Source organism: Pseudovirgaria hyperparasitica (assembly GCF_010093815.1).
Source record: "Pseudovirgaria hyperparasitica strain CBS 121739 unplaced genomic scaffold EJ05scaffold_10, whole genome shotgun sequence".
Lineage (NCBI taxonomy): Eukaryota > Fungi > Ascomycota > Dothideomycetes > Acrospermales > Acrospermaceae > Pseudovirgaria > Pseudovirgaria hyperparasitica.
In genome coordinates this window covers 843,305-870,611 of record NW_022985558.1, presented here as the reverse complement: position 1 = coordinate 870,611, position 27,307 = coordinate 843,305, and the positions used below count along the sequence as shown (strand labels likewise).

The 27,307-nt window shown below is 50.4% G+C and overlaps 13 protein-coding genes across 13 annotated transcripts; 7 read left to right on the top strand and 6 right to left on the bottom strand.

The window, feature by feature from the left end:
• Positions 1 to 1,014: 1,014 nt before the first annotated feature.
• Positions 1,015 to 1,725, top strand: EJ05DRAFT_487044 (uncharacterized protein; the record flags this gene model as incomplete). Its single annotated transcript, XM_033745584.1, has 3 exons — positions 1,015 to 1,168; positions 1,215 to 1,367; positions 1,418 to 1,725. 3 exons carry the CDS (start codon positions 1,015 to 1,017, stop codon positions 1,723 to 1,725), a joined length of 615 nt encoding a protein of 204 aa, XP_033599505.1.
• A 2,740-nt stretch (positions 1,726 to 4,465) lies between these two features.
• Positions 4,466 to 4,775, top strand: EJ05DRAFT_501595 (uncharacterized protein; the record flags this gene model as incomplete). The annotated part of the gene is made up of 3 exons (XM_033747135.1): positions 4,466 to 4,496; positions 4,560 to 4,578; positions 4,649 to 4,775. 3 exons carry the CDS (start codon positions 4,466 to 4,468, stop codon positions 4,773 to 4,775), a joined length of 177 nt encoding a protein of 58 aa, XP_033599504.1.
• An 801-nt stretch (positions 4,776 to 5,576) lies between these two features.
• Positions 5,577 to 6,194, top strand: EJ05DRAFT_501594 (HSP20-like chaperone; the record flags this gene model as incomplete). The annotated part of the gene is made up of 1 exon (XM_033747134.1): positions 5,577 to 6,194. The coding sequence occupies one exon, from the start codon at positions 5,577 to 5,579 to the stop codon at positions 6,192 to 6,194; it is 618 nt and encodes a 205-aa protein (XP_033599503.1).
• A 127-nt stretch (positions 6,195 to 6,321) lies between these two features.
• On the bottom strand, positions 6,322 to 7,762 carry EJ05DRAFT_53663 (uncharacterized protein). The gene has a single exon (XM_033749328.1). It carries the CDS (start codon positions 7,429 to 7,431, stop codon positions 6,619 to 6,621), a length of 813 nt encoding a protein of 270 aa, XP_033599502.1. The 5' UTR covers positions 7,432 to 7,762; the 3' UTR covers positions 6,322 to 6,618.
• Positions 7,763 to 8,092: 330 nt separating this feature from the next.
• Positions 8,093 to 10,354, bottom strand: EJ05DRAFT_501592 (ArfGap-domain-containing protein; the record flags this gene model as incomplete). The annotated part of the gene is made up of 4 exons (XM_033747133.1): positions 8,093 to 9,862; positions 9,915 to 10,025; positions 10,150 to 10,166; positions 10,240 to 10,354. 4 exons carry the CDS (start codon positions 10,352 to 10,354, stop codon positions 8,093 to 8,095), a joined length of 2,013 nt encoding a protein of 670 aa, XP_033599501.1.
• Positions 10,355 to 11,547: 1,193 nt separating this feature from the next.
• Positions 11,548 to 13,320, bottom strand: EJ05DRAFT_539133 (uncharacterized protein). The gene is made up of 3 exons (XM_033749499.1): positions 12,950 to 13,320; positions 11,983 to 12,898; positions 11,548 to 11,930 (listed from the first exon to the last, which is right to left on the bottom strand). Exons 1-3 carry the CDS (start codon positions 13,216 to 13,218, stop codon positions 11,763 to 11,765), a joined length of 1,353 nt encoding a protein of 450 aa, XP_033599500.1. The 5' UTR covers positions 13,219 to 13,320; the 3' UTR covers positions 11,548 to 11,762.
• Positions 13,321 to 13,379: 59 nt separating this feature from the next.
• Positions 13,380 to 13,915, top strand: EJ05DRAFT_477272 (Lsm6 Lsm protein). Its single transcript, XM_033744214.1, has 2 exons — positions 13,380 to 13,600; positions 13,634 to 13,915. The coding sequence occupies exons 1-2, from the start codon at positions 13,498 to 13,500 to the stop codon at positions 13,786 to 13,788; spliced, it is 258 nt and encodes an 85-aa protein (XP_033599499.1). The 5' UTR covers positions 13,380 to 13,497; the 3' UTR covers positions 13,789 to 13,915.
• A 142-nt stretch (positions 13,916 to 14,057) lies between these two features.
• EJ05DRAFT_477271 (ribosomal protein S13) lies at positions 14,058 to 15,013 on the bottom strand. Its single transcript, XM_033744213.1, has 4 exons — positions 14,905 to 15,013; positions 14,812 to 14,856; positions 14,491 to 14,757; positions 14,058 to 14,436 (listed from the first exon to the last, which is right to left on the bottom strand). The coding sequence occupies exons 1-4, from the start codon at positions 14,905 to 14,907 to the stop codon at positions 14,392 to 14,394; spliced, it is 360 nt and encodes a 119-aa protein (XP_033599498.1). The 5' UTR covers positions 14,908 to 15,013; the 3' UTR covers positions 14,058 to 14,391.
• Positions 14,908 to 16,100, top strand: EJ05DRAFT_517476 (peptidyl-prolyl cis-trans isomerase B; the record flags this gene model as incomplete). Its single annotated transcript, XM_033748679.1, has 6 exons — positions 14,908 to 15,276; positions 15,338 to 15,415; positions 15,472 to 15,488; positions 15,543 to 15,646; positions 15,709 to 15,789; positions 15,865 to 16,100. Exons 1-6 carry the CDS (start codon positions 15,166 to 15,168, stop codon positions 16,098 to 16,100), a joined length of 627 nt encoding a protein of 208 aa, XP_033599497.1. The 5' UTR covers positions 14,908 to 15,165.
• Positions 15,971 to 16,741, top strand: EJ05DRAFT_53231 (uncharacterized protein). The gene is made up of 3 exons (XM_033749067.1): positions 15,971 to 16,080; positions 16,267 to 16,358; positions 16,435 to 16,741. The coding sequence occupies exons 2-3, from the start codon at positions 16,286 to 16,288 to the stop codon at positions 16,632 to 16,634; spliced, it is 273 nt and encodes a 90-aa protein (XP_033599496.1). The 5' UTR covers positions 15,971 to 16,080; positions 16,267 to 16,285; the 3' UTR covers positions 16,635 to 16,741.
• Positions 16,576 to 18,748, bottom strand: EJ05DRAFT_53151 (MFS general substrate transporter). Its single transcript, XM_033749031.1, has 2 exons — positions 18,238 to 18,748; positions 16,576 to 18,185 (listed from the first exon to the last, which is right to left on the bottom strand). The coding sequence occupies exons 1-2, from the start codon at positions 18,637 to 18,639 to the stop codon at positions 16,848 to 16,850; spliced, it is 1,740 nt and encodes a 579-aa protein (XP_033599495.1). The 5' UTR covers positions 18,640 to 18,748; the 3' UTR covers positions 16,576 to 16,847.
• A 1,198-nt stretch (positions 18,749 to 19,946) lies between these two features.
• EJ05DRAFT_477269 (uncharacterized protein) lies at positions 19,947 to 23,205 on the bottom strand. The gene is made up of 5 exons (XM_033744212.1): positions 22,469 to 23,205; positions 21,874 to 22,422; positions 21,766 to 21,825; positions 21,432 to 21,515; positions 19,947 to 21,378 (listed from the first exon to the last, which is right to left on the bottom strand). The coding sequence occupies exons 1-5, from the start codon at positions 23,025 to 23,027 to the stop codon at positions 20,315 to 20,317; spliced, it is 2,316 nt and encodes a 771-aa protein (XP_033599494.1). The 5' UTR covers positions 23,028 to 23,205; the 3' UTR covers positions 19,947 to 20,314.
• Positions 23,206 to 24,112: 907 nt separating this feature from the next.
• Positions 24,113 to 27,089, top strand: EJ05DRAFT_52955 (DEAD-domain-containing protein). The gene is made up of 3 exons (XM_033748934.1): positions 24,113 to 24,491; positions 24,558 to 25,866; positions 26,185 to 27,089. The coding sequence occupies exons 1-3, from the start codon at positions 24,250 to 24,252 to the stop codon at positions 26,701 to 26,703; spliced, it is 2,070 nt and encodes a 689-aa protein (XP_033599493.1). The 5' UTR covers positions 24,113 to 24,249; the 3' UTR covers positions 26,704 to 27,089.
• The last annotated feature ends 218 nt before the right edge of the window (positions 27,090 to 27,307 follow it).

Here is a 27,307-nt window from a genome sequence, read left to right as displayed (position 1 = left end):
GATTGCAACCTGATCTGTGCTCATCCTGGGACAATGAATTCTCCCAGCCGACTACTTTCTGGTACCGCTTGCCCAATCCGTCCGAATGATGCGGTATACATATGTTGGGTGGGGCTGACCGACATTAGCGTGAACAGCTTTGGGTTCAGTATTAGTATTCCCACTGCAACACCCAGTTTCTCCAATCCTATAATGATCCTGTAGGCAGCTTGTGGCTTGCAGAACTGACAGGGTCGGATGGGCGGTCTCTGGCAAGGGGGAGGGTACCAGGGGGGCGGAGAGCCTGCTATAGCTGTTTATTGCCCCTCGTATGCGCCTTTTTTCCCCTATTCACAAGTGAAGCTTGGTGGTGGAGAACGTGCAATGACAGCAGTCCTTTCCGCAACCTTGGAACACAATCTGTGACCAGGGGGTCTGCAGCTTGATGATCAACTACCGCTGCAGCAAGAATCAACGGCGCTAACCTTCCGGTCAAGCAATGATGCTTGAGCTTACCGGACATCTCATGAATCTCCTAGATCTCCCGAGCTCTCGTTCAAGCAAGGATGCTTCGCTGAAGTGAGTGTAACTGGCGCGTGAGGTTCAGTATCCGTGCAGATGCAATTGCCAGCGCACCACTGCTTGATGTTCATAGTCCACAGTCCATGTAATGGCTGGCCAGCCAGTGTAACTACTGCTCGTCAGGCAAACAAGATGCCAGCGCCACTGAATCAAGTCCGAACGGTTGTGCATGCAATCTCTACAGTACTAAACATCTTGATTAGTCTCCCTTCTCTCCAGAGTGAGTTCCTTCTATTCAAATATCAATCACTCTTCTCCAAGCCACGCACTTCCAGAGCGGAACACTTGTGTCATTACAGATTTCTGCGCAGTCCTTGACTCTGTTTCCCTCTCTCTTTTATACGCGACCGGCTCTTCTATGCACCCACGTGCTTATCGTGACGCTTTATTCGACCGTAGCGATCAAGTAACAGTGCCGGTGCCTCACCGTTGGGAAAGGTGATTTCTGTCGTAATGGCAGGGAATGAAGAATCATCTACTAGGGCCAATCGCTCGTTACTCCAAGAACATGATCTTCGCGGGATAGGATCGTGGATCGTTGTGTTCGAAAATCCACCAGATCAGCAATCTATCGACTGGCAGAGCTTCAGTCCATCCACGGTCCATCGTGAGCCTTCCATCTTGTCCTGCAACGTGTGACTTACCTTAGCTAGGCATTGTCACCGCACCCGCCACACCTGATGCATCATCGACAAGTGTTGCACAAGACCAGAGCGTTTCTCACTTATGCCTCCAGCCTCAGCAAGGCCGACAACCCGTCACGTCTCATAATGGAGGACCTTTGAAGGAAACCTCCTTTAATCTAGGTAGGCGGCCCTTAAGACCAAACTCCGACAACAAGCTGACGGCCCTGAAGCAGATGACAAGTCGACGAACAATGATACCGCTGATACATGCGTGCATGCCTCATCCGTGGGACATGCCGCACAGTCGCAGCGAAGCCCTAGTCTGTACTCATTCGCCTCTGCATCGATGTATGTGAACGTCGATCACCCTGAACCGACATCCCGGGGAACAGAAGACCAGCAGCTTCAGCACCCGGCAGATCCCTACCAATCGCAGCAGTACTCTCCACCATGGTCTTTATACTTTCGTTATGACACGATGAATGCACAACGAGCTGTGGCTCAGTTCGACAGATCTTACAACAACAACAACGGATGATGATGGAGATGGTGCACCAATTTGCGTCCGGTATCGTTCACAATCGTTCCATTCACAATCAAAGTGTCGCACGGATCGCCTGCACGTCGGTTCGCGGCTCCTGTCCTTGCATCGCTAGGTACTCGACATGTTTGCCTGATGTTCATTGCCAGCATTGCCACGGCATTTTTTGGCACTGGTTTTGCGGCCATCAAGCCTGCAAGCATTCGGGGTGTGTCGGAACAGCCGATTGGCAGCGCATCTTTCCGTCGCTCTGCCCGAGCATGTCGGCAGTCGTCATCCCAGCCCGAAGTGTGCAAGGCTGCACACTCCCAAATCAGTTGGTAAACCCTTGCTCTTTCTTACTCGTTTCGCTCTCAGGTGTTCGGTTCACTTTTCTCAGACCTACTTCAGCTCGCCCCTACCCGTGATCCATATGTCACCACTGCTTACACGCGAGGGTCTCCCCACCAAGTGCTTATAGTCAAACGAACACATCGGTACGCCTTATATGTGCTGGTAGTTGTCATCAAAATGCCGAGATGAGACTATCGTAGACCCCTCTACCATAACATCGGTTCTTCGTAGCTTCTTGTATTTCCTACCATTTCCAGAGCTCAATGTTCCGTTTTGTTGTAAAACGAAGCGAAAAGTATTTGTCTTGTGAAGACACACAGTTTGATGGAAAGTCAGATTCATGCTAAAGTTAGAGCAGCTAGGTGTTCTAGACAATTACCTTGACGTAATATGCAGTGTCTTGAGACCACAACGTGATTGCTCTAGTTCAATAGTAGCCAACATAGATACAGTCTTTAGCTTCCTAGGGATCTGTGATCAGTTGCAATGGCCATACTACGACCTGTACGTTTACCGTTCTGATACCGCAGCGTCATGCGACACACTATCCATGCGACGGCTGCTTGCATTAAGCAGCGGCATGTGGTATGGGTCGACCATGCGCCATAGAGATCCATATGGCTGCGAAGCATGGAGACAAAACGCATCTCAACTCCCCACGTTGCCCCATATGTTGTGGCGTCAGAGAGACGTAGGCCATGACATCCCCTGCTGTACAGGCATATATATGCAATGCGGGGCAGTGCCCTCTTGCGCCTAATTTTTGAAAAGTCTAAGTAGGCAACTCTCAGCCACGTAGCAACGTTTCTTCTCAAGTCTGGCGATGGCTTGCAGATTTTGGACCGTATTGAGCTACTACACGTCTAGAAGACATGATAAAGCATATGTATCACAGATATGCGTAATACTCGCTGGTGACAGATCTCTCGCCGATCGTAAGCGATAAGGGTGCTGATACTAGTCCTACATGGTTCTGTGCTATGTGTATCTGTGCTAATAGTGACTCCATATGAACATGATATTGCATAGTTTTGTTATTATAGTGTTTTCAAATCATGGGCTGTCGTCGTCAAATGTTAGCTGCCGTGGCATGTCTGTAGGCCTCTCAACCATTTCTTGAGCATAGACCGACCATGCTCGAGCATCTGTCACTATCCGCGCCCTGTATCGGCACTGGAGAGTCTCGTCACACTGGATATTATGACACAATGCGCTCACTCGACGATGTATCGATAGCCGTTGTATGATGAACTGCCGATCACCCCGGATGTATTTCGAATGGTCTCCTGAGCCCATTAGTCTGGAGGGAGTTGACGATAATCCGGATTCAACAGTCAACGTCCAAATGACCACGTAAGACGACAAGCCCGATCTGGTGCTACAATCCTTTGCCGTATGGCCATGTCGGACCAATATAATCGTCTCTCAAAACGGCACAGTATAGTTCTAGATGGAGATACAACTGTTGTTTCTTGGTGAAAGATTTAATGGCCAGTTTGGAAGAACCACTGAACATATCACACTGATCTCAGAGTCGGATTGATTGTTGAATAATTCGACCACAGTATGCGATGTATCATAGACTTTCAAAGTAGGTGTACCGTCTGACGAATGGCCCAAGGAGAGTCTGGAAAGGCCACAAATTGATAGTGCCTGCGGAGTCGACATAACTGTGTTGTTGTCGTTGCGTATAGATGGATGGGCGTCAACAGGCTTTTGGCCTGGTCGCACGCCGGCTGATGGCGTACCGGACGAGAAGTCAACCTGGCGTCCGAGAGTCGTTCCAGTTGAGATGCATTGAATTAGGTCCAGCGGTCTCCATCACGTCCGAACCCAGGAAAATATGTACCAGAAAGTTACGTAGAGGAGAAAGTAGAGTTCGCAAGGTCGAGCGAACACGCATTCGACTTTTCTGGGTGGTATTGGATTAGACTTTGTGCGTCCATGATAACTTTTCTTGTTGGCTTCAGGGACTCGGCGTAGGACCAGAGTGTGTCCATGATGACATGTTCGTGCTCCGAATTGAACGTTGGTGCAGCGTGAACGTGTCAGATGCTTACTGAATAATAAGGATCGAGAGCAATTGAGACGAACGTGGCATCAAATATAGATGCGACAGTTGAGAGAATGAGTTGCGCTTCGGGCCGAAGTCCAAGGCTTGGTTTCCATCCATGACGCCAGGGCTGCAAGGCACAAACGCTCGGACCATTCTCGGCAGCTGTCCAAGACTGTTCAATGTTGCTGCCCTGTGTGCTTCTTTGCCATCATCTGTACACTTTGTCTTCAGTATTTATAAGTAAAATCGAAGATTAGCGTTTCAAGCAGGGACGTCGTAGAGAGAGAGAGACAGAGATATGGCAAGGCTCTCTGGACTGCAGAAGGATGTATTATCACTTTATCGACAATGCTTGCGCGCAGTAAGGGCAAAGCCAGAGGTAACTAACGCGTCACTATAACATTGGTCACGAGTACAGTAACTGACAGCGTGGCACTGGTAGTCGACCAGGGAAAACTTCCGTGAGTTTGCACGGTAGGGCTTGACTTCTCAGAGACTGGGGTAATGTTGACTTTTGCTGATGGTTATTAGGATCGAATTCCGCAAAAATTTGTCTTTGAACAAGAAGGACTTCGGCTCCATTGAATACATGCTTCGAAAAGGGCACCGCCAGCTGGAGATCTACTCTGACCCAGGAATCCGAAATGTATCTCATTAAACGTGTCGCACGGTGCAAGGAGCACTCGGCTTAGGGATGAGGAGGCGTATGTTGCAAATGGGCCGTTCGCTTCACTCATTGGGTTGACCCAGGATCCAGCAAAGGTCAGATGCCGAACGTTACGCTCCCTGACCACTCAATCCATAGTAACGACCGAATCTTTGTCGCTTAGACTAACGAGCGCTCTTCGTAGCCTGGGTCTTTACTGCAAGGGCACGAGACGACCCGCAATCTGACTATCCGGAATCCAAATCATCTATATGTCGAAGTGATGGTGAGCAGTTGAATACCTTGAAAGGATTCTTTCGCTTCTATCAACATGGCCGAAAGATCAAAGGCAAAATCGACAATTGCCAATTGCCACCTGGGCACCTGGCAGACCTGTAGTGCTGAGTCAGCTACCCCGTAACTGAATCACTTTGACTCTACACCCGAACATTCTCCGAGCTTCTCCGAGCTTCTCCAACATTCTTGAAGCATCGCGTCCATGTATTGTTCGTAATTACAATGCTTACGCAAACGGCCCAATGCAGTAATTCACGATAGCCAGAAGCATCGCCTGCCTTCTAGCAATGTCCAGAGTCATCAGGCCACCAAGTTCCAGCGGCTTCCAGTATGCTCGAGATGTATTTGCATGAACTATAAAGGCAGCGTTGGTCTGCGTCTCGACAGACCTTCATCAGATCAAACAGACAATCAACAGCAACTCTACTCTCAAAACACTTAATGCAATCTGCTCGCTGCTCTATTCGCAAACTACCATTCGCAACCAAAGTCCACAAAGTCCAGCCATCTCGCGCAATGTCTCTCTTCCCACGCGGCTTCACCCAGGAGTTCTCTCCGCTCTTCCGTATCTTCGACGAGTATGACCGCGCAATGCAGACTGCACGCACGCAGTCATCCTTGCCTAGCTTCACACCCAAGTTCAATGTTTCCGAGACCAAGGAAGCTTATCAGCTCCACGGAGAACTTCCTGGCATTGCCCAGAAGGACATCAACATCGAATGGGCCGACAGCAACACTATCTCCATCTCCGGCCGCACCGAATCTATTCGTGAAGAAGGTACACGTCCAAATGCTGCTGGACTGATCGAGCAATCTGGAGACGCCAACAAAGAAAACGACTCTGGATACCATAAGCCGACTGTCGAAGAAGACCCCACAGAACAGTCCTCAACGCCGAAAACTGAAATCACTGGCCAGATCACCAGGACCAACACCAACACCCAGGTCACACCCAAAACTGACACCCCCAAGTTTTGGGTCTCAGAACGCTCCGTCGGCGAATTTCACCGCAGTTTCTCATTTCCTGCGAGAGTTGACCAGGACGCTGTCAAGGCCAGTCTGAAGGATGGTATCCTCAGTGTCGTCGTTCCCAAAGCAGGAAAACCGATGTCCAAGAAGATCAACATCGAGTAGACGAAGGGTTCTAAACCCCATTATGACCATCTCGGGCTTCTGCTTCCTTTCAATGGTCAAGTTACGACCGACGACCTCTGAATTTTTCGTCCTGAATCTGTACTTCAAGCGCTAGGAGTTTGCTGAGCATTAGGAGGAGTACGGGAATGTATAATAGTCACGATCAATAAATTGAAACATTACATGAATTGATTTCTCTGCTACAAATGAATGATTGATAGATATGAAACGCATGAAAACCGCTTCCAGAGAGTAGTCAGTGTACCCCTTGTCCGATGATAAACGCCATACCGCCAATTATCCATTTGTAGGTAGTATACGAAACTCCACTCCACTCACTTTACAACCTTGAATAACTCTTTTCTTCTCGCCCCCTTGCTCTATTCTAGAGGAGAAGTGCACACTGGGTGATTCCGCTTGCAACTCAAACTCTCTTTTTCAGCCGGACAAGGGCGACCGAAGCCTGTCCAACCACGGACATCTTCTTCACATCCACCAATCCCGATGTCTCCAGCAGCTCGCCTAAATGCTCGAATCCATATGTTCGCACGTCAAAATTAGGGGCAATGGTCGAGAGATACTTGGCCACATCTGCCACACTGGTATAGGGCTCGTTCCAATCCGGGACGATCTGCACGACGATAAGCCTGAGCGATTTGACTAATACTGGAGTCAAAGCTGTCTTGGATGCATCACTGACGGGACCCTGCGTAGGAGTCTGTTGCGACGCCAGTGTGAAGCTGGGACGGACCGTCGAAGGGGGAAGTACTTGCTGCTGCTGCTCCGGCGACTTATCCATGTCCACGTCAAGCGCATCGAAATACGTGAAATTTGTGCACGCTGCTATGAAAGCGCAACTTGTCTTGCGTGCTCCGAAGCCATGCACTGCGACCCCCTGTTTTCGGATGTGGGCTGCGAGAAGAGTGTAGTCAGTGTTGCCTGAGACGATGCAGAAGCTTGCGAAGCGGCCGAGGCGCAGGAGAATCATTGTTTCAGTGACCATGACACCTTGGGTGGCTTTATTGGTGGTCTTATAGGTGTGTTGTTGGACTGGGGTAATGGAGTGAGCGCGGAGGTGTGCTTTATAGCTACTGAAGGAAGGATCCGTCCAATCTGCGTACATACGTCTTACAACCGCGTCTCCATTGACTACGACCGCAGCCATGAGACCGGTGAGAATTCTGGGCGATATGTTTTCGCCGTCAATAAGCAAGGCCAAGTTGGCGTTATTTGCCATTCTGGAGTTAGGATCGGTCAGTTCTAGAAATATTGAAACAGTATGATATAGAGTTCAACTCTGGAATGATACGAAAAGAAAGAGACACATGGCCTTTTGGACAAGTTGTGAATGTAGGAGATTCAACACATCCAACATTGGTAGACCTAATCGGGCTGGTGCGATGGTTGTCAACTCATGCGCGGATACCGGAGATACAGAGATTCACACAGACAGGTAATGAGGCAAACGATTGGAGACGGTTAGCAGGGAACAAGACGAATGAATCTAAAAAGGACCTCAAAATAAATAGCCATAAGGGAATCTGGCACGATATATAGTCTTTCGCACACGCCCAGCCTCAATCCCAACCACTGCCCAGCCTTTATCGTACACGTTCTTCTCTTGGTAATTAGACCTTAACCATGGTATCTTAGCCTAGTAGGCAGAAAGTACGACCGCATCTGGTATCTGTTCGGAACTAAGCTCTGTGAGTTACAAAGGTACATATTTACAGAACATTAGATCGACCAATTTTTCGTAAGACCATAACATTAACCTTTTCCCGCTGTCTACAATCGCAACAACAACCATTACAGTCCAGACACATACAAACCATGTCACACATTCCAGCTCTTATGCACAGATATATACATTTATGAGAGTCTATATTTTCGCGCGCTCATCTGTATGTCGCGCTCAGACCGGTGAAAGCATCCGGGCTGTGCCGGCCAGCCATAAGCGACCGAAAATCCACGCTCTCACGGCTTGGATCGGCAGCCTTGGGCATACCTCCCCGACCATGGTTTGCCATGAAAGGGTTATGAGCGGGTACGGCGATCGGTACTTGGTCAGGAGTCTGTTGTTGCTGCTGTTGGACTGCCGCCCCAGGAAAGGGCACACTACCCCCATTAATTGCACTCGTCAAAACAGGCATGGTCGCAGCACGTCGTTGGGCGTTAGGACTTGATATGTCCCCAGGCGTGCTTGGTGAGCTGGTCTGTGGAGAGGTAGTGGATGGGTGTTGACGGTAGAGCGATAGAATGGAGGCCTTGTCATGCCGTGGCAAATATGGCTGTTGGGGCTGTTGAGGCTGCTGGGTTTGAAACTGCGGCTGATAATGAGAAAGAATGGCCTGTTCTTGTGCCTGAGATGGCTGAAAAGGCGTCGTGATTTGCTGGTACTGATGTTGCTGGTACTGGTGTTGCTGGTACTGATGTTGCTGTTGCTGTTGCTGCTGTTGTTGCTGCTGCTGCTGCTGCTGATCTTGCTGTTGACGCTGTAGAAACGGATTTGGTGACTGTGTCTGTGGAGGCTGATAGCCTTGGTATGGATTGAAAGGCGATGTGCTTTGTGCAGGAGTCCAATTTTGGTTGTGAGCTTGTTGCTGATGCTGGGCATTAACGTGATTGTTGGGAACGCTGAATGGATGCGGCGTAAAAGGTTGCGATTGGCTTGATCGTAAGAACGGATTGTTTCCAGACGATTGGGCAGAGACCGGAGACGCGGATTGTTGATGCCCAGGAGTGGCTTGTTGCGCCATGAAAGAATTGTACTGAGGTGGCATTTGAACTATGGGCGGCGGTGTGAAGGAGTTCATGAAAGGATTAGACTGATATTGATTTGTCTGGTTGTAGCCACCGGTACTATGTGGGAAAAGTGCTGGTTGCTGCTGCTGAGGCTGTGCAATATGCATATTTTGCATGGTTTGCTCTAGGGATGTTGCGGACGACATGTGAAGGAATGGATTCGAAGGTTGCACTGGCTGCTGTGCATGCACTTGACCGCCATGCTGTTGAATTGTGGGCTGTTGAGGTATGCTGTCTAGGGCCTGGAAAGGGTCTGTATTCTGCTGAATCGATATACCATTCGTATTTCCTGCTTTCTCAGGTACCGGGGGATTTGGAGGCTGTGGATTTGGGGAAAGCCTCTGTAGAACGTCAATGGAGCGTTCTAGATTACCGTTCATACTCCTGAGGACCGTGGCGTTGCGTGTCTCGTCAACAAAACCCCGTGATCGCAAAGCCTGCATCTGGTTTGCATATGGGTCTTGAGATCTGTCCACATCAGAGCCGAAAACTTTAGACGCCTTAGTGACCCGTGGTGGTGATGCATCTCGATCATGTCTGGATTCAGGGGGCGTCCCTGTTGCGGAGTGGCTGTCGGCCCGTGAGACTGACTGCTGGTATGACGTTGATCGAAGACCCAAACCGAAGCGCTTGGTCGGTTTTGGCGGCAATGGCGGCGGCTTGCCCTCGACCGAGCTTGTACTGCCTGTGTTTTGTCTTGTTCCCGGTCTAGAGGCGTCCATGAGGCTCTTTTTCTCATACTTTTGTCGAATAAAGCGTTCCATCGCCCCATTAACTTCATCGACGTCAATCGGTATGTCAGGTTTGACGTTCTGAGGATTATACTTCTTGTTCGACTCTACATTCCCATATTTTTTCATTGCCTACCAGGTTGTTAGAATTTGCGACTCTTTGCTTGGCAACACCAAAACGAACCTCAACATGTTCATTGCCCCATTGGTCCATACTAATTGACTTGACTTTCGACAAATGCGTCCCTAGTTTGCGATGCAAAGTAGCACACCGTAAACAGAGGAATATTCCAAGCTGTAGCCAAACTTGTTAGCAGATGTTGTGTTCGACGGTAGGCAAGGGTCTGTAAAGACAGGCTGAGGTCGAAGAGGAATGGTCTATGCTCGCGAGGGGGGATCGAGGGCACTTGAGGACTTACACTCCAGCTCGCCCATCCTATCGATTCAATGTCAGCGGATACCATCGTATTGGGGGCGTGGTAAAATAGTTCTCCTGTGGACAGGCTTACCTGGGTTTCGCGCTCGGCAGTCTGCACACTCGTTGTTTCCTGGTATATTTTTGAGCAAATTCTGAAGCGCGAGCTCATTACGCTGTGCCTGGCGCTTCGTCAATGAAGCCACCATGGTGTACCCAAGTTGTAGTCCGGGGAAATAGACAGTCTGAGGCTTTGAAATGCTTCTGCAGGCGCGAGTAGGTCCAAATCGAGCGCGCTATGGAAGGAGGGGTAGGTACTTCCAGGAACGTGTACAGCAGTAGCAATTCCAAAGATGATAACCGATACAATGTCAATGAAGATGCGGCATGGCGGGGAGGTAGTGAGACGTAGGACGGCGACCTCTGTTGAGGTAGACGGGTCGCATGAGCTGGCGCTGGCGACCAGGGAAAAGCTTACTACAAGGGTATAAATGGGCGCGTTCCGATAGACCTCCAACCCATAAGTTGCTACTGTTGCTTACAGCGTGAGTGCGGCTATTGGCGCATTCTAGAGGACTGCATCATTATACCTTCGGCCAAAAGCTGATGGTTCTCATACAGGAGAGGTCGGTGCATCCGGATCCGCGCTGGAAATGCCCCTGTCCTGTCCACAGTCCACACGGCCCGCGAAACAGGTGCGTTTCAATCCAGCCTGGGATGCATGGGAAAGGGGCCGTCTCTATTATTATCTATAGCTTGATATGATCCTAAACGGCTTGCGTTCTCTTCAACTACCACACAACAGTGAAGATGCATACATCAAGTCCACCTGATACTAACTACAGGCTTATTTTAGTACTATTTGATGACTTTCCCATCGGGTTGTAAGGCACGCAGGTGGCTATGCTAGAACTATGGCGAGCAAAGTTCGCAAGTCTAAATGTGCCTTTTGTATAAATTAATATGGCGACCCAATCTGACCGTTCAAACTACGAGGATTGGTGAATGGCGGTTGATTTATATGAGTCAAAAGTGTGTGTAGAGAGAAGAATTGTAAACGAAGCTGCAGCAGGTTTCTAGGTAGACCTCGGAGATCGGGTATTGCTTAGTCACGGCCCGGAAAATCGTCCTGCCTCCGCCGGCAGAACAATATGTATCAGATCTTGTTGGATTTCGAAGCAATTTTTTTTCTCTATCGTTATCACCACGGCAAACCTGCGTTCTGGCTCTTCAACAACCAGAATGGCAGTCTTGATCATTGATCAAACAGTGGAAGAGCAAGTTAAAGGGTTTTTAGCAGAGCCTACGTCTTCTCCACCCTGCCGTTCTTCTTTGTGGACGCGTTAGGACTTTTTTTTGACGCACATCTAGATTTTCGATCAAACTTGAAAGTCTCTTATCTCATACAGTTAAAGAGCACTTTATGTAAATCTACATCGGTTACAACATAACTGGCAACACGTGCAAGTGATGCCAACCTCCTTGATAAACCAGGACGCCTCGCTCGTGAAGATATCAATCAATCAGCTTGGACCCAACTTACTAGAAGCTCAAAACCCCTCCCAAAGGTACGCGCCGCCCGCATGCAAACACCGAGACCTTCTCGAGTCCCTCGAACTACTTGATATACACGTCCAATTGCTGCTCTGGACCTTCAATCTCTGTATCCTTAACCACGACTTGAGGCGAGAGAGGCTCGCCATCAAGCATGATTGTGATTTCCTTGTCGGCTGGAATTTGCCATCGTCTTCGACATGCCCCAATGATTTTAGCAACTAGAGTATCCTATGCATGGAGTAAGCAGTCGTCACATAGACTTCATAGTCGTTCGACCTACGTTGTACACCTTTAATTTGACATCTTCATATCCCTTTCCTTGTAGAGTCAAATTGATCGATGGTTGGCGGGCCTTGGGCGCAGCTGGAGCGTGCACATCCGGCCTGAGCCTATCTTCTTCGGCTTTCCGCAAAAGGTCCTGCGTGGTCATTTCAAGTGCAATTTTGCCCCAGTCTTCAACGTTCTCAAGCGTGACCCCAAGAGATCTCGCGGTGGTTGCATTCCAAAGCTTCACATTATTATGAGACAATATAAGATCGTCAACAATCTCTGGAGGGACATTGTACATGGCAATCCACTTTTCGCGCACTTTTCTGAATGGCATGGAATATCGGATTTTGAAATTCACAGGTATGCCGTCAAACGCTGGCACGCGCTGCTCAAAGTTAGGTATGTGACACTCGACCAGAACCTCAACTATTGGATCAGGTAGAGGAGGTTGCGGCTCCTCTAACACATACGGTCTTGTTGGCGATGGGTACTTCGCGCTATCCTGAGAAATGTTCTTGGCATCATCTTTGATCACTGGACCAGCATCACTGTCGTCGCTGTGGTCGCCGTCAAGTCTATTCGTCCACGAATAGCTGTCTGCGCGTTGCCGTTGATCCTGTGCCAAGATTGCTCTACTTCCCTGTAGGTTCGAAGTGTCTCTTGGGGTCTTTGAAGGCCTATGGTTATGTACATCCATGTCGCCATCGCCATCGTCATTATCATCGTCGTTGTGGGAGGATGAAGAATCATCAAGGGTCACTATCTCGGGAGCAGGTTTTGCGGAATGACTCCCTTGATTCAACAAAGCGTTATATCGTGGAGAAGGTGACTTCGGATGGGTAGAGAGCTTATGTTTCCCAGGAGATAGTGTCGGTGTCACTCGAGTGCTGCTCCTTGTGTTCCGACTAGGGCTATCAATGCTACTTCTGAAATGTGTCAGTGTTCTGTTGATACTGGGTACAGGGAGTCACACGCACGGAGTTGCTCTTTTGTTTGCTGCCGGCGATTGAGGCTCAGCGCTCACTTGTTTTCTCTTCGCTACGCGTTCGCTCTCCAAATTCTCGAGCTTTGCGAGCGCTTCCTGCTCTTCACCTTTGCTTATTGATTCTTCTGCGATAGCACTACAAGTGCCATCGTGGCGACTGGGATTCTTTGGTATATCGGTGTGCTTCTTTGCTGCATTTTGCAGGCTTGACTTCTTGATAAAGATGCGTTTTCGCGGTTTCGGGGGTTCTTCAGGCATCATGAAAGGTCGCTACTGATGTTTAGTACGGTGAGGCAGCTTTAAAAGACTCGCGCTCGTCATATCCATATTAGAACCCAAGTACGTGCCTTTGTTTGTGGCCAGAAGCTCGCGACCTTGCGTGCAATTCAGAGCTTGGGATACAATAAAAGTCGCCTAAACCTGTCTACTACGAGTAACCCCACATTGGTACCTCCGCTCCGCTCTCCGCAATATCAACAACAGGAACACTAGCAGCCACGCGACATTTATCTGACCTCTCCATTCAAGCACTCTACGACCATGGAAAACGGCGCTGATCCCCAGACCGACCCCTCCACCTTTTTGAGCAGTATGCTTGGCGCTCCAGTCACGGTTAAGCTGAATTCTGGCATCGTCTACAAAGGTCAGTAGCTATGCCAGGTTAGCCTGATGTCAGTTTGGAACATTGGCTCATACCAGACAGGTGACCTTCAATCTGTCGATGGCTATATGAACATCGCGCTCGAGCAGTGCAAGGAAATAGTCGATGGCAAACCTCGGCGCAATTATGGCGACGCATTTTTGAGAGGCAACAACGGTGGGCAACCATGAGAAGAATGTGCTTGCACGAGACACTGACAAATACAGTCATGTACATCTCTGCCGACTCGTGATCTTAACGGCTACCAATATTGCACAACTTGACGTTAATCGGAACAAGGAATATGGGGGAGACACACACAAAATATACGCACAGAGCTGGAGGACAAGATGGGCAATTGCATAATCCAGCTGAAACCCAGTGGGAGGGACGAGAGGATACCAATCAAAGACTACAAGAGTGATGAATCACTCGGACATCGCATAGGTGCGTGACATGGCAGCCAACATGCACGTATTCGCTGGAAAATACATACTATTTAAATATCGAACTTTGGCCAGTACCAATTCTGTGCCCATGGTCCATCCGAGAAGCTGGCTCTCTAACAGTCAAACTGACCTTCCAACTTATTCAACAGCCCGGACTTCAGCGTCCCGTCCTCCATAAGCTTTTATTGCCTCGTGGGTAATATCAGCCCTTCGTATAAGCATACAGTATTGTACATCACATTTTACAGAACGCCCGATATATGTATGCGATATTCCACAGCATGGAATACGTATAGGTTCCCTGTTCCTTGTCTACATTCAACCATTACAGACGCATTTCTGTATTTAGCCTCTACGATCAACCTTGTTGAGCTTCGTAGCACTTGAATTCTATCGTGACATTTAGCGTATGTCAAAAAATCCACCGCCGGATCGTCCACATACCTGGCACCGCGTCCTTTGTCCTCTCACCGGTAGACCCATAGCATGTCTCCTGCCTCTATACGTGCCCAGATCTCTTAGCCGCGCTATATTGCCTCGTATCTCACGCCTCAAGTCGTTCTCGATCTTCATGCTGGCGAGTGCGTTGTTCAGGCTCTCGAGCTGCTTGTCCTGCAGAGAGGATAGCTTTGCCAATGGATGGATGTAGTTTCGCGCGAGCAGTTTCTGCGATACCGAGGGCCCGATGCCATAGAATGATTGGAGAGCTAGCTGCGTGGCTTTAGCGATGCACTTTATTTTGGCATTGGAGTGCAGAAGTCGTACCTTGGCGAGCTGCGCGCCGTCCATGTTGATGCCTGCGAGCAACACCTATTGTAGTCAGCATCATTGTTCTCAGCATGCGAACCTCTCACTCACCATCTTGAGGCAGGGGACTTGTTACTGTCTAGGCCGTGGTACATCCAGAGTGGTGTCCTCAATGGGCTTTAACTTCCACCGACGTCGCGAGAAATCCGGACCGCCATAGATGCACGTGCGGGATGGGACTGAAGCTAGGGCCTCCGACAGCCAACCATCCTGCCACCATGGCTTTAAGCGGCCCACGCCTTCAACCGCAGACGTCTGCGAATACTCGAAGTCTTTCCCCAACTCGTTTTACAACAGACTCTGTAGATCACCATGAATACCATACAGAGGATCGCGATCTCGCTTATGGTCATTTTGACCTTTGCATTTGTGTTCTTTGCGCAGACTGCTGAAGCTACCAAGGGTCCTAAGATCACCCACAAGGTACACAGACACACAAAGCTCTTCCACACTGCTACGCAGGCATGTTTCTAACAAGACGCAGGTTTACTTCGACATCCAGCATGGCGAGGAAGATCTTGGCCGCGTTGTAATTGGTCTTTACGGCAAGACTGTCCCCAAGGTACGTAGTGAAGACGATGCAGGCTTCTATTTTCACCAGCTAACACGCATGTGCAGACAGCAGAGAACTTCCGGTAAACATTCCAACATTCTTTCTTCGACGACATTCATCTGACGTTATACAACAGCGCCCTGGCTACTGGTGAGAAGGGTTATGGATATGAGGGCTCGACGTTCCACCGTGTCATCAAGCAATTCATGATCCAAGGTGGAGACTTCACAAAGGGCGATGGTACGATGACATGCCCACGTCCCCATGTGTTGCATTTTGCCGCAATATTAATATCCGCACAGGCACCGGTGGCAAGTCCATTTACGGCGAGAAGTTCGCCGACGAGAACTTCAAGCTAAAGCACACCCGCAAGGGTCTTCTCAGTAAGTTATCTCGCTGCCCACCTCCCCTTTTCGCGCCAGGAGGATGTTAGCACCAGCGACTAACACGATACACAGGCATGGCCAACGCCGGCAAAGACACCAACGGCAGCCAGTTCTTCATCACGACAGTGGTGACATCCTGGCTCGACGGACGCCACGTCGTGTTCGGCGAGGTGCTCGAGGGCTACGAGATAGTCGAGAAGATCGAGAACGTCGAGAAGGGCGCCGGCGACAAGCCCGCCAAGACGGTCAAGATCAAGAAGAGTGGCGAGTTGGAAGTACCAGACGAAGGTATCCACAAGGAGTTGTGAAAAACTCAAACAAAAATTTTCCGCACACCGCAGTCTTCTCTCTCTGTCTCTCTCTCTGCTACTTACCTGTCCTCCTCTTTCTCCGCGAGTCGTCTGTGTGCGTGTGTGTGGTTGTGTGGGGAAATGCTGATGCTGCCTTGTTTTCTTTCAAGATCTTGCCGACAAGGCCGCCGATTCGACGCTCGATGCAGACTCCCTGTCTGACAGTCTCGACAAGCTTACCGGCAGCTCCTCGAGTCTTACTAGCGGACTCTCTACGCTTCAGAAACTCCTTTTCCTTGGCGGCGTCGTGGCTGTTGTCGTCATGTTTGTCAAGACGAGGAAGGAATCTCAGTCTCCGGATGGTTTGAAGGAGAAGAGCCTTGCGTAGATAGTCTTGGACCTTTAGACAAAATCAAGAGTTATATATACATTGGGTCGAGCCATTTACATAAGTACACCTCACTGCCGGTTCTCGGACTGCGTGGTTACGCAACCAACTTTACACCATATTACTACACTCGCTGTTTTTACCACGTGAGAGGCACTACTTAATGGAACCATTTCGAATGTGTCACAATGATCTAAACCGTTCACACACATAAACAATGTTGGAGAGAAGGTATACCATTGTATCGGTAGTCTATATATACTACAATTATAACAGCGGGTCTATCCAAACGATTTTTTCACGGCCGTGCCATCATTACGAAGTATTTATACTGGGTATATACGCGAATCGGACACCAAACCACAGCGCCCAGCAGCTCAGACAGCATGCGCGGCACCCATGGGCTTGCCCTTCATCGACTTCCACTGAATGACAGCAGCACCGACAACAGACAAGCAAGCCATAGCAACGGGGACATAAAACGTCTGCGTCAGAGCATCATTATACGCGACGAGAACGCCATCGAGGTAAGGAGCAAGAACAGCGTTGTCCTTGAGACCAGTCGCGCCAGCACTGATGACATCAGCAGGATTGACGTCGGGGACGATGGTGAGGAGATTCTTGACGAGCTGGTTGTTGAAGACGTTTTGGGCGACGGCGATGAAGAGGGCGCCGCCGAGAATCTGGGTGAACATGACGATGGCGGTGCCGATTGGGACGTCCTCGAGAGGGAGCGCGGTTTGCACGCACATGAGGGTCATTTGCATGCCCATGCCGACGCCGAAGCCGAATATGACTTGATATCCGATCCATTTGGAGGAGCCGGTGTCAACCTCGAAGGTTGTGAGTAGGCCGGCACCAACTGACATGAAGACGACGGAGGCATAGATGAAGGGGGTGTAGTAGCCGGTGGCGGTGACGAGGCCACCGCAGATTAGGCTCATGGCGACGACACCGAGGACCATTGGGATGTTCATGATTCCAGAGCGAGTGGCAGAAGAGCCTTTGACTGCCTGGAACCAGATAGGAATCCAGTATACCATGACAAAGAAAGCGGCACCTAGACAGGCACCGAACACTGCGCTACCCCACACATTGCGGTCTTTGAGGATTCTAGGGGGCACGGTGGCTCTGTCTTGTTTCCAAAACTGCACGACAATGAAGCCGATGATGAGGACGCCAAACAGTACGAACAAGGCAATGATTCTGCCGTTGCTCCATTCGTATTTTGAGCCACCCCATTGCAGAGCGAGGAGTACACAGATGATGCCGGGTGCGAAGAAGGCAAAACCGATTGGATCCATTTGGTTGATCTTGGCCATGATACCGCTTCCAGCAGCCACCTTGGGGCGTTTTGGCTCAGTGTAGAAGATGAGCAGGAATAGTGCGGTGACGCCTCCAAAGGGAAGATTGATGTAGAAGCACCATCTCCAGCTCAGATGGTCGGTGAATGCACCACCGAGCAGAGGACCGGCAACGGATGCCAGACCATACATAGCTCCTATTAGACCAGTGTAGGCTGCACGTTGCCTCAAGGGTACACTGATGGCAATGATCAAGATTGCGCCCGAGAAGAGGCCAGCAGATCCGATTCCAGCAATTGCGCGACCAACAATCAGGGCCACACTGCTGGGAGCCACACCACATATCAGCGAACCGAGTTCGAAGATGAATAGAGCAATCATGAAGACCCATTTGACGGAGTAGAAGGTATACTGAGCATATTGTGAGCAGATGGTACGGTCATTGCAAGAGTAGAGTACTTACAAGCTTGCCAAACATGAGCTGGAAACAACATGTTGTGAGAAGATAGGCACTGCCGTACCAGCCGACGTCGCCAAGTGAATCGAATTGAACGGTTATTCGAGGAATTGCGGTGGATATGATAGTGTTGTCGAGGGCCATGCAGAAGACGGCTAGACACAGAGCAATGGAGATCAGGACCAGTTTCCATGCCTTTGGATATACCATATCGTCCTCAGTCAAGGCATCGGCCGAGACACCGGTGATTGCTTCGGCAGCCAACTTTTCCTCGACGGCATGGTTCGATGCGTTTTCGGATGGGACATCTTTCTGATCGAAGACTGAGTTGACGGCAGACTTCTCGCAGTCGGTGGCAGCTTCGTCGTTGGAGTGGGTGCTTGCGGAGGGGGCAAGATTGTTTGACATTTTTGCGACGGGGAGCGAGCCCTGGGTGGGATAGTCGTGATAGTGACCGGGATCCAGATTGAGGGTGCAGAGACCCTTGAGAGCAATCTAGCACGACGCTGGGTTCGGAGCTATAGAGCTTAAGAGCTTAAAGGCTTGAGAGAGAAGCTTGGCTGGAGTGAATCGAAACAGAGCCAGGCAGCATCAGCGCGCAGGGCCAGGAGACTATATACACTCCGTATGGACGAGACACGGGAAAAAAGAGAACTAGTGAGCAGTCGCAGTTGCAATTTTAGGATCGAGCCTGCAACACGGCGACGCACGAATACAACGCTGCCGTTATTGTTATGTGGGTTCCGGAATGGAAAAGGGTCTTGTCAGATCTCCTCCAGGTCCGCACGCGATCCTCCAGGCGATGCCTGTGGTTCGTTCGCTATGCATATCGCCGCACGCACGATGGATGATGGACCATGGCCCATACACGATGGACGATGATTCATGATTCCGGACGAAGATAAGCGGGACGGGCATTGGCTACGTCTCCATTCTTACCCGAGTAAGTCATGGATACGATTGGAGCAAACAGCGAGGGCACATTAGATCCAACTGCCACTACCTAGTTGTAGACCATCAGCAAGCATTCACCATTCAGCCAGAGAGTCTTAGACCAGCCCGGGCGGGTTTTGAGCGCGCGAGTAGAATCCGGTCGGATCAAACACATCCAGCACCACGCGATTGCAGAAAAAGCCAATAACACGCTGCATAACAATAGTAAAGTTGCCGCACGCACGGCCAAATTGCACCGTTTCGGCAGCCTTTGACAAAAGCCACACGGGGCTTCGTCAAGTTTCCGCAAGGCTGATGGAAAAGGCGCCGACGCGTCATTGGAATAAATAGTTACCTGATTAGGTACCAGGTATGTAGCTCTCATGACTCACCCGCACTTGAACTAATACAAATCCAGTGCCATGATGCGAGCACGCTCTGTGTGTTGTTGCAACCGTGGTTGTGGCGTGGTCCAAGTACAACATATAGGCAATTCTTTCACAAAGTATAGAGAGCCACATGGGCATATTTGGACATGCCACCTAATAAGTCGACAACTAAAATGATTAGGTGACCCTCGGCGGTACTCGGCCGAGTCAAATCGACCACATAGGTGCACGGATAAAGGGGCTCGAACAGCAGCTAACTAGTTGTGGAATATTGGCGAGCCCTACCTCGCTTGCTGTCGGTAGATCGGCCCGCCCTGCACGCCGATAGTTTCAGACCGGGCAAGCAGGCAGGGTGCATCATGCATCAGGCATCAGGCATAGCATCGCACGTGACCGGGCTTGTCGTCCGCTGCAAGCCTCCTCCAAGGTTATTCATCCTACAAACCGGCCAGCCCGGTCCGCGCATTCGTCCGAGTCCGTTCATCAATTTATTGCTGGCTTCAAGGCCCAACTCTCGGACGAGATGGGATATCCGTTGCTATGGAGAGTTTAGGACGCTAGCACCTCTTCGAGAAAAGTTGCACGATGCACATCGCACAAGATGTTGATACAACCACCTCTGCCTACCTAGAACAGGAGCCCCAGCCCTAACCAAGCATCCATCTTATCGTCGCGAATACCTCATGTGAATACCGATGCCTCCAGTGACCGACCCACCATGACCATGAGTTTCAAATCTCGTACGCAAGAGACGCCAGCCATCAGCCTGTAACTTCCACGCCAACCATCGTCTCTCCCTCGTCTACATCCGCTTCCTCATCCTCGTCACTGCTGCCAACATCGTCAATCTCGCCAAGCATCTCGCGGTCCTCATCGTCAAGCTCCTCGTCCGCCTCATCGTCGCCTCCGTCTTCGTCCATCTCGTCTCTGACCGGACTGCTTCTGTCATAAGCTCCAGCACGGGGTCGACCTACTCCATCGTCGTCACCATATTCTTCCATCTCCTCTTCGTGTCGTCTCTCTGCCTCGAGCCGTCGAGATGCTTGCTTGTGCGTGGGCACATCCAGACCCTCTTCCCAGCGTTCCATGCGGCGACCTGCTTTGCGCATCACGCTGAGTCTAGAGTGTGCTTCCTCACCGTAATCATCCGGTTCAAGGGGCATTGGGAGTAGCCCCACAAACGTTGGCGGTGGTGCACGAACACGCCCTCCTGACGGCTCGTTCCGGTCCATGGACTGTAGTTCCGCTCGTTCACGTTCCGATTGTGCCACCATGTCGTCGTCTGTGTCGTAGCCCTCCGTCATCATCTTGCACCGCAACCATGCACGCGCCATAGCACCATCCCTAGATCGATGCTTGCGCGCGAGAGCGTAGTGTTTCCGCAATCGAGTGTCGAGAATGTACGCAACACGTTCTTTACGATACTTCTCTACCGCCGCTTGATGCGCTGTGATGGGCCGCGATCGCTTCGTCGCCGGCTCAGCCCCGTTCAATGGCAGGTAGAACCCATGTGGTCCGCCCATAGCTGTACTGTCAGAGTCCTGTGGAAGATTTCGCGATTTGAACGTACGATTGTGAGGGTCGTACCCGCGATTCTTCTCCATGTTGGGGTTCCGATTGCGGGCCCAATTGCCACGTCCGGGCCCTTTCCTCGCTGGAACAGTCGGAGGCGTGGCAGCCGGGGTGTCATCGTTGAGGAGCGTGTTAATGTTCATGTTCTGCTGAGACTTCGAGTGGGAAGCTGGAGGGCTAACAGATCGCGTCCGGTCCGTGTCAGAGTTGTAGTCGGGGGCAAGTTTATGTATTTTGAGACGCGATCCACGACCTGCGACCTCGTTAGCACACAATCGGATGTCATATTGTGACAGATATACTTACTGTTCGGTATCGGCGACTGGAATTCTCGACCTGGGGAAGCTGTTTCGGCATCGTTGACTGAGAAGACAGGATTTTGATTGTATACTACGGAAGCGTGTTAGTAGACCGTGCCACACTCGCAGAAACAGAAATGTTGAAATAGCTGAAGCGCTTGCTGGGTAGGAGCTCCTTCAGCCAGCAGCTCGCATAGACCTGGAGCGACATCAAATCGAAGCGCATGATATCTCGCAAGGTTGTGATACAATACGGTAGCCCCATCTGAGCGGCATGAGCTCTGCATACACTCTCGCTTGCGCGAGCAACGTTACAAAAGCAGGATAGAAATCATAATTACCTTTCTTATTAGCTCTCTTAGGGCCGGTTACAACGGGAGCCATGTCACTCGCGAGAATTTCTATCTGTTATCAGCAACGATGTGCACAGTGTTTTAAAGGCAACTCACGCTTCCGTTCTTCCTTCTTACGCCAGCCAAAGTCCTTTTCTTCTTGTGTGTCCACGTTCTCTTGCTCCACTTCTTCAGGGGTCATTGTTACAAAAGCTGGGCACTTGATCGGGAGGCCATTTGTAGAATCTCCGTCTGATCCTGGTAATCCTGGACCAAACGGATTGTTTTCTGCATCTTCTTTGCTAAAATTGCTCTCGAGATACCACCACATCAGCCACAAGAACGCTGTGGCTCTACTGCGACTGCTCAGTGTCTCTCTCATGACCAAATCGAAGAAATCCCGAGGAGGAACAAAATGGAGTTCAGAGATCTTCGGGGCATACTGCGCAAGAACAAATATTAGATTAACAGGGTTCGTGCGGGGGATTCGGTGCGACTTGATGTCTTCGACAGTGCTTGGTTGCTCTGTATCCTCTGTCGCTCCCTTGAGTATTGATTTGAGGCGTGGAGCATCTTGTAGTTGTTTGTACGCGTTCGGGTCTTGATGTGCTTGCAATGAAGGAATCGCATGGTAGGTTCTGAGTTGCGCGCGCATTTCAGGAAAGACTATAGGAGGTCAGCTTACGCTCTCACACATCGTCTGTGACTTTACAATTCAGGGTTGTGTTCATCCTGCCTACGTTGACCAGTAAGCAGACCATGGCCATGTTGATTGCTGCGCCTCTCTCGGTCAAGAGCTTGTCCTTGAGTATCTTGCTACATTTGCTGCTCTTGGCCATGGCGTCCAGATAGATATCGGCGAAAGTGTGGCCACCACTACCATCCGACGCTTTGTGAAAGACTCTCTTGTCATCCTCAAAGACGAGGCGAAGGAAATCGTATTGAATATCTTTCCTCCAAAGTGGTACGCCGTCCTCCTTCTTCAAATGTCTAATCTTATTGCCGGAATATACGGATGATACGCTACCGTTCGCATTGCGACGCGTCGTCGTTGTCGTTGCTGTGTACATTGGTGCATCATCGCCCTTAGCGGAACCTGTCTTCTCTACATCATCGTCCATGTCTTCATCCAACTGTCCAGCAGCCTCAGTCTTGACAGACCTGGGGTGAGGGCGCGATTCGCCGGACGGTTCAGCGGTGGTGACGGCTTGACTGTCACGCCGCGGACTCGGACTGTCCGCTGGTGTGTCCACCATGTCTTTGATGTCCATATTACTATTCCGGTAAGGGCACCGCAAGCAAGTTGAGAATTGAGATGGCTTTCATGAGAGTGGTATACTTGGAAGCGGATCGTGTGTTTGGACAGACTTAATGAAGATGAAACGTTGAGATGCGCAGGTAGAGTAGAGGTAGACGAGGTGCAGGTGAATTCATCGGCGCCCGTTAACTCAGGTCATTGCGACGCGGCTGGAACGTAAGCTTCAACCACTTAGCGAATCAGGACTTTGCAGCCTCAGGCATGATAAGCACCCTAAGCATTCATTTTGTCACGCATACTCTACACATTGCTTAGATATTACCATTATTACGTTCGGTCCGTGTATACTGCGGTCTCAAACTACAAGAAATTGACCAGAGACGTGTGAAAATCACCAATCTCGTCTAAACGAAACAGGTTGATCGTAAGCTTAGGTTGATTTCTATGCCGTCCTGACTGTATCTTCAAGAAGGTCTGGTCATTGGTTCAAAAATATCACGAGATACAGAGTGCATAATAAAATACTGGAAGCCTTCGCCGGTCTGCGTTGGAATCAAGCACCTCGCAGGTTCTTCAGCCTCGGAAATCGTAGAGCGTGATCTTGATAACGGCGAAAGCACATTCCCCGTGCTATGAGGCAACTAGATCTCGGTGGACGCATCTCTTGCTATCTATTAAGAGCAGTGTGGTCATTAAATCCTGCGACACTGCGATCTAGATAGTCATAGATAGTAGACTCGTAGGGTCGCAGCGCTTACTGTGACGCAGGTGTAGATCTTGCAAGGATGTAATGGCGGTCTGGCTACTTCGCGCTAGCGTTGCGGGTCTGCGTCGCCTCCTCGCCGCAAAATCTGCTTTCTCAAATTCTCGACCACCAACTCCTTCTCTCTACACACAACCCACCTCTCCAATATTCTCCCCCGGATACTAAATTTGTTTCCCTTGCCACAGTTTCTTTAAGGCTCTCTCTTTTGACTTCTTTCGTTTCTTCGGTCTTTCCCTGAAGAAGAGGTCATTACAGAGCTTTTAGTTTTCAACTTCCGGCACAAGGTTTCACTCTCTGCCACTTCTTGATCTTAACGTTTACACGGCCGTACTCTACACATTCCTTCATCGGATCTGTAGGGCCACTGTTGTTACGCTTAACATCACGACTTAATACTATATTCAGCTCACCGCGAACCTACACAAGGCTACCTCCTGAAATCGTTCCGCGACTTCCTAGACTTGTCACGATGTCTGATCCATCACAACTCAATATGGGCGGGCTCAGTCTCAATGAGTCTCAGCATGCCCCCGGTCAAAACGGTGGAATCCATGAACGGTCTGCCTATATACCTCCTCACCTTCGGGGTCGATCCAACGGACCTCGACCAAACTCGATCAACTCAGGACCAGCACCTGGCCCACCACCGATGATGAACGGTGGTGACAACGGCATGAACGGTAGTGCGTGGGCAAATAACCAACAAGGCGGGTACGTGAAATGGACACAAGTTCGATCCTATACTATCAAATTCCCATTTGACTAACGTAATCCCAGACGTTTCGGTGGACCTGCTCCTGGTGGCAACTGGGCTAACGCTCCTAACTTCACTCCTCGCGAGAATGGCCATCAAGGCGGTGGATACGGTAATAAAGCTGCCTTCGACCCAAATGCATACGGAAAGCCTAGTGGAGGTCAAGGTGGTGGTGCTCGTGCCCAGGGCTCTGGCGATGGCCGATGGCAGGACGGGAAGCACGTTCCGGGCCCCGCAAACCAGCGGGTAGAGCGTGAGCTCTTCGGCGTTCCAAACGACCCATCTAAGCAGCAGACTGGTATCAACTTTGAGAAGTACGACGACATTCCCGTTGAGGCATCTGGAACTGGTGTACCTGAACCAGTCACTACTTTCACCAACCCACCGCTAGATGACCACCTTATTGGTAACATCGAGCTGGCCGGCTACAAGGTTCCAACTCCTGTTCAGAAATACTCTATTCCAATTGTCATGGGTGGCCGTGACTTGATGGCTTGTGCCCAGACAGGTTCCGGAAAGACCGGTGGTTTCCTATTCCCCATTCTTTCGCAAGCCTATCAGCATGGTCCAAGTGCTCCTCCAGCACAAGGCGGTGGCTACGGTCGTCAGCGCAAGGCGTTCCCCACTTCGCTTATCCTAGCTCCAACTCGTGAGCTCGTTTCTCAGATCTTTGATGAGGCGAGGAAGTTTGCTTATCGTTCATGGGTCCGACCATGTGTGGTCTACGGCGGTGCCGACATTGGGTCTCAGCTTCGCCAGATCGAGCGTGGCTGTGATCTTCTCGTCGCTACTCCTGGACGTCTAGTCGACTTGATTGAACGTGGCCGTATCTCTTTGCAAAACATCAAATACCTTGTCCTCGATGAGGCTGATCGTATGCTTGATATGGGTTTCGAGCCTCAAATTCGACGCATTGTGGAAGGAGAAGACATGCCTCCAACGGCAGGCCGTCAAACTCTCATGTTCTCGGCCACTTTCCCTCGTGACATTCAGATGCTCGCGCGCGATTTCTTGAAGGACTACATTTTCTTGTCGGTTGGTCGTGTCGGTTCTACGTCCGAAAATATTACCCAGAAGGTCGAGTATGTCGAAGACATCGACAAGCGTTCTGTACTTTTGGATATTCTCCACACACATGGGGCTGGGCTTACTCTGATCTTCGTCGAAACTAAACGCATGGCCGACTCCCTTTCCGACTTCCTCATTAATCAAGGGTTTCCAGCTACCTCCATCCATGGCGACCGTACTCAACGCGAACGTGAGAAGGCCTTGGAAATGTTCCGCACCGGTCGCTTCCCAATTCTTGTGGCAACAGCTGTTGCTGCCCGTGGTGTAAGTCATCTATTACGCTCCTGCATTTGTCCTCCCTAGTACTGTGAATGTAAGCTTCGTAGCCGCACAACAACGGATCAAACCGTTTCGACAGTCATACGCCACAGAGTATTCAACATCAGCAAAATTTACCACTCGAGACAGCCAGTGTCTTGCGAGTAGATGTTACTGGTTCTGAAATTCTGGTGGTCGACCACTCCTCACCAAGCCCAAGACCTACCAACCTTGTTCAATCTTTGACACCGTCATCATTATTACCACCACAACTTTTCAATAAGACCTCTATTCGGTAACGGATTCAACTGACAATGAGTGTAGCTCGATATTCCAAACGTTAAGCATGTCGTCAACTACGATTTACCCACCGATATCGACGACTACGTCCATCGTATTGGTCGTACCGGCCGTGCTGGAAACACTGGTATCTCAACTGCGTTCTTCAATCGCGGAAATCGTGGTGTTGTTCGTGATCTTCTCGAGCTTTTGAAGGAAGCCAATCAAGAAGTTCCTCAGTTCCTCGAGGCTATTGCTCGTGAGAGCAGTGGTTTTGGTGGTGGTCGAGGAGGTCGCTCAGGCGGCCGTGGTCGCGGCGCTGGTGCTACTCGTGATGTTCGTCGTTACGGTGGAGGCGGTGGCGGTGGCGGTGCCCAGGGCAGTGGTTTCGGCGGCGGAAACTGGGGCGGCCAACAAGCAGGTGGCTACGGTGGAGGTCCAGGAAATTTCTCTGGCCCACCTCCTGGCGGCTTTTCTGGCGGCAACATGGGCGGAGGTGGTGGCTTCGGGGGAGGCTACGGAAATCCATCTGGCGGACCTGCCGGAGGAAACAGTTGGTGGTAATCTACTCGCATCGCCGGCCTCAACTCGTCACGGCCCCGCGGCTCTTGATATGCTCTATTGCTTATCGACATCACCCGACGAGCACACTCGACTATCGAGTACTTTCCCTGTTTCTTTTCCAACGTTTAGAGTTTGCCTTTGATTTATCTCCTTTCGATACCTCTGGACTCACCAGCAAGCCCGGAACTTCGCGATCATACCCAACAGCATATAGACAGCGTCGAGATTCTTTGCCTTACACTGCTGGGGCTCACTTGCATACTGGAGCTTGAACGCATACGCGAACGGTCGCATGCTCCATCACGCCGATGGATACGATATTGTCTTAGCGAGCGAGCAAAAGAGGAAGTTTGCTTGCCTGCCTAGACAACCCCGATACGATATGCGTTACGACTGTTCACGTTTACCGAGTTCCCTACTTCAGTAACGGAGGGGTTCCACTGATAGATCTCACTTTCGGGCTTCGCGGCTTTATGCTCTAATTCGGTCCGCTGAGGTTATCTTGCTTTTCTGCTCTCCATCGGCTCTACGGTTCTTCGATATTGTCGATCCTCCTACTATAAAAGCGACTTCATCCTGGTTTTTTATCTTTGCGTGTATGGCC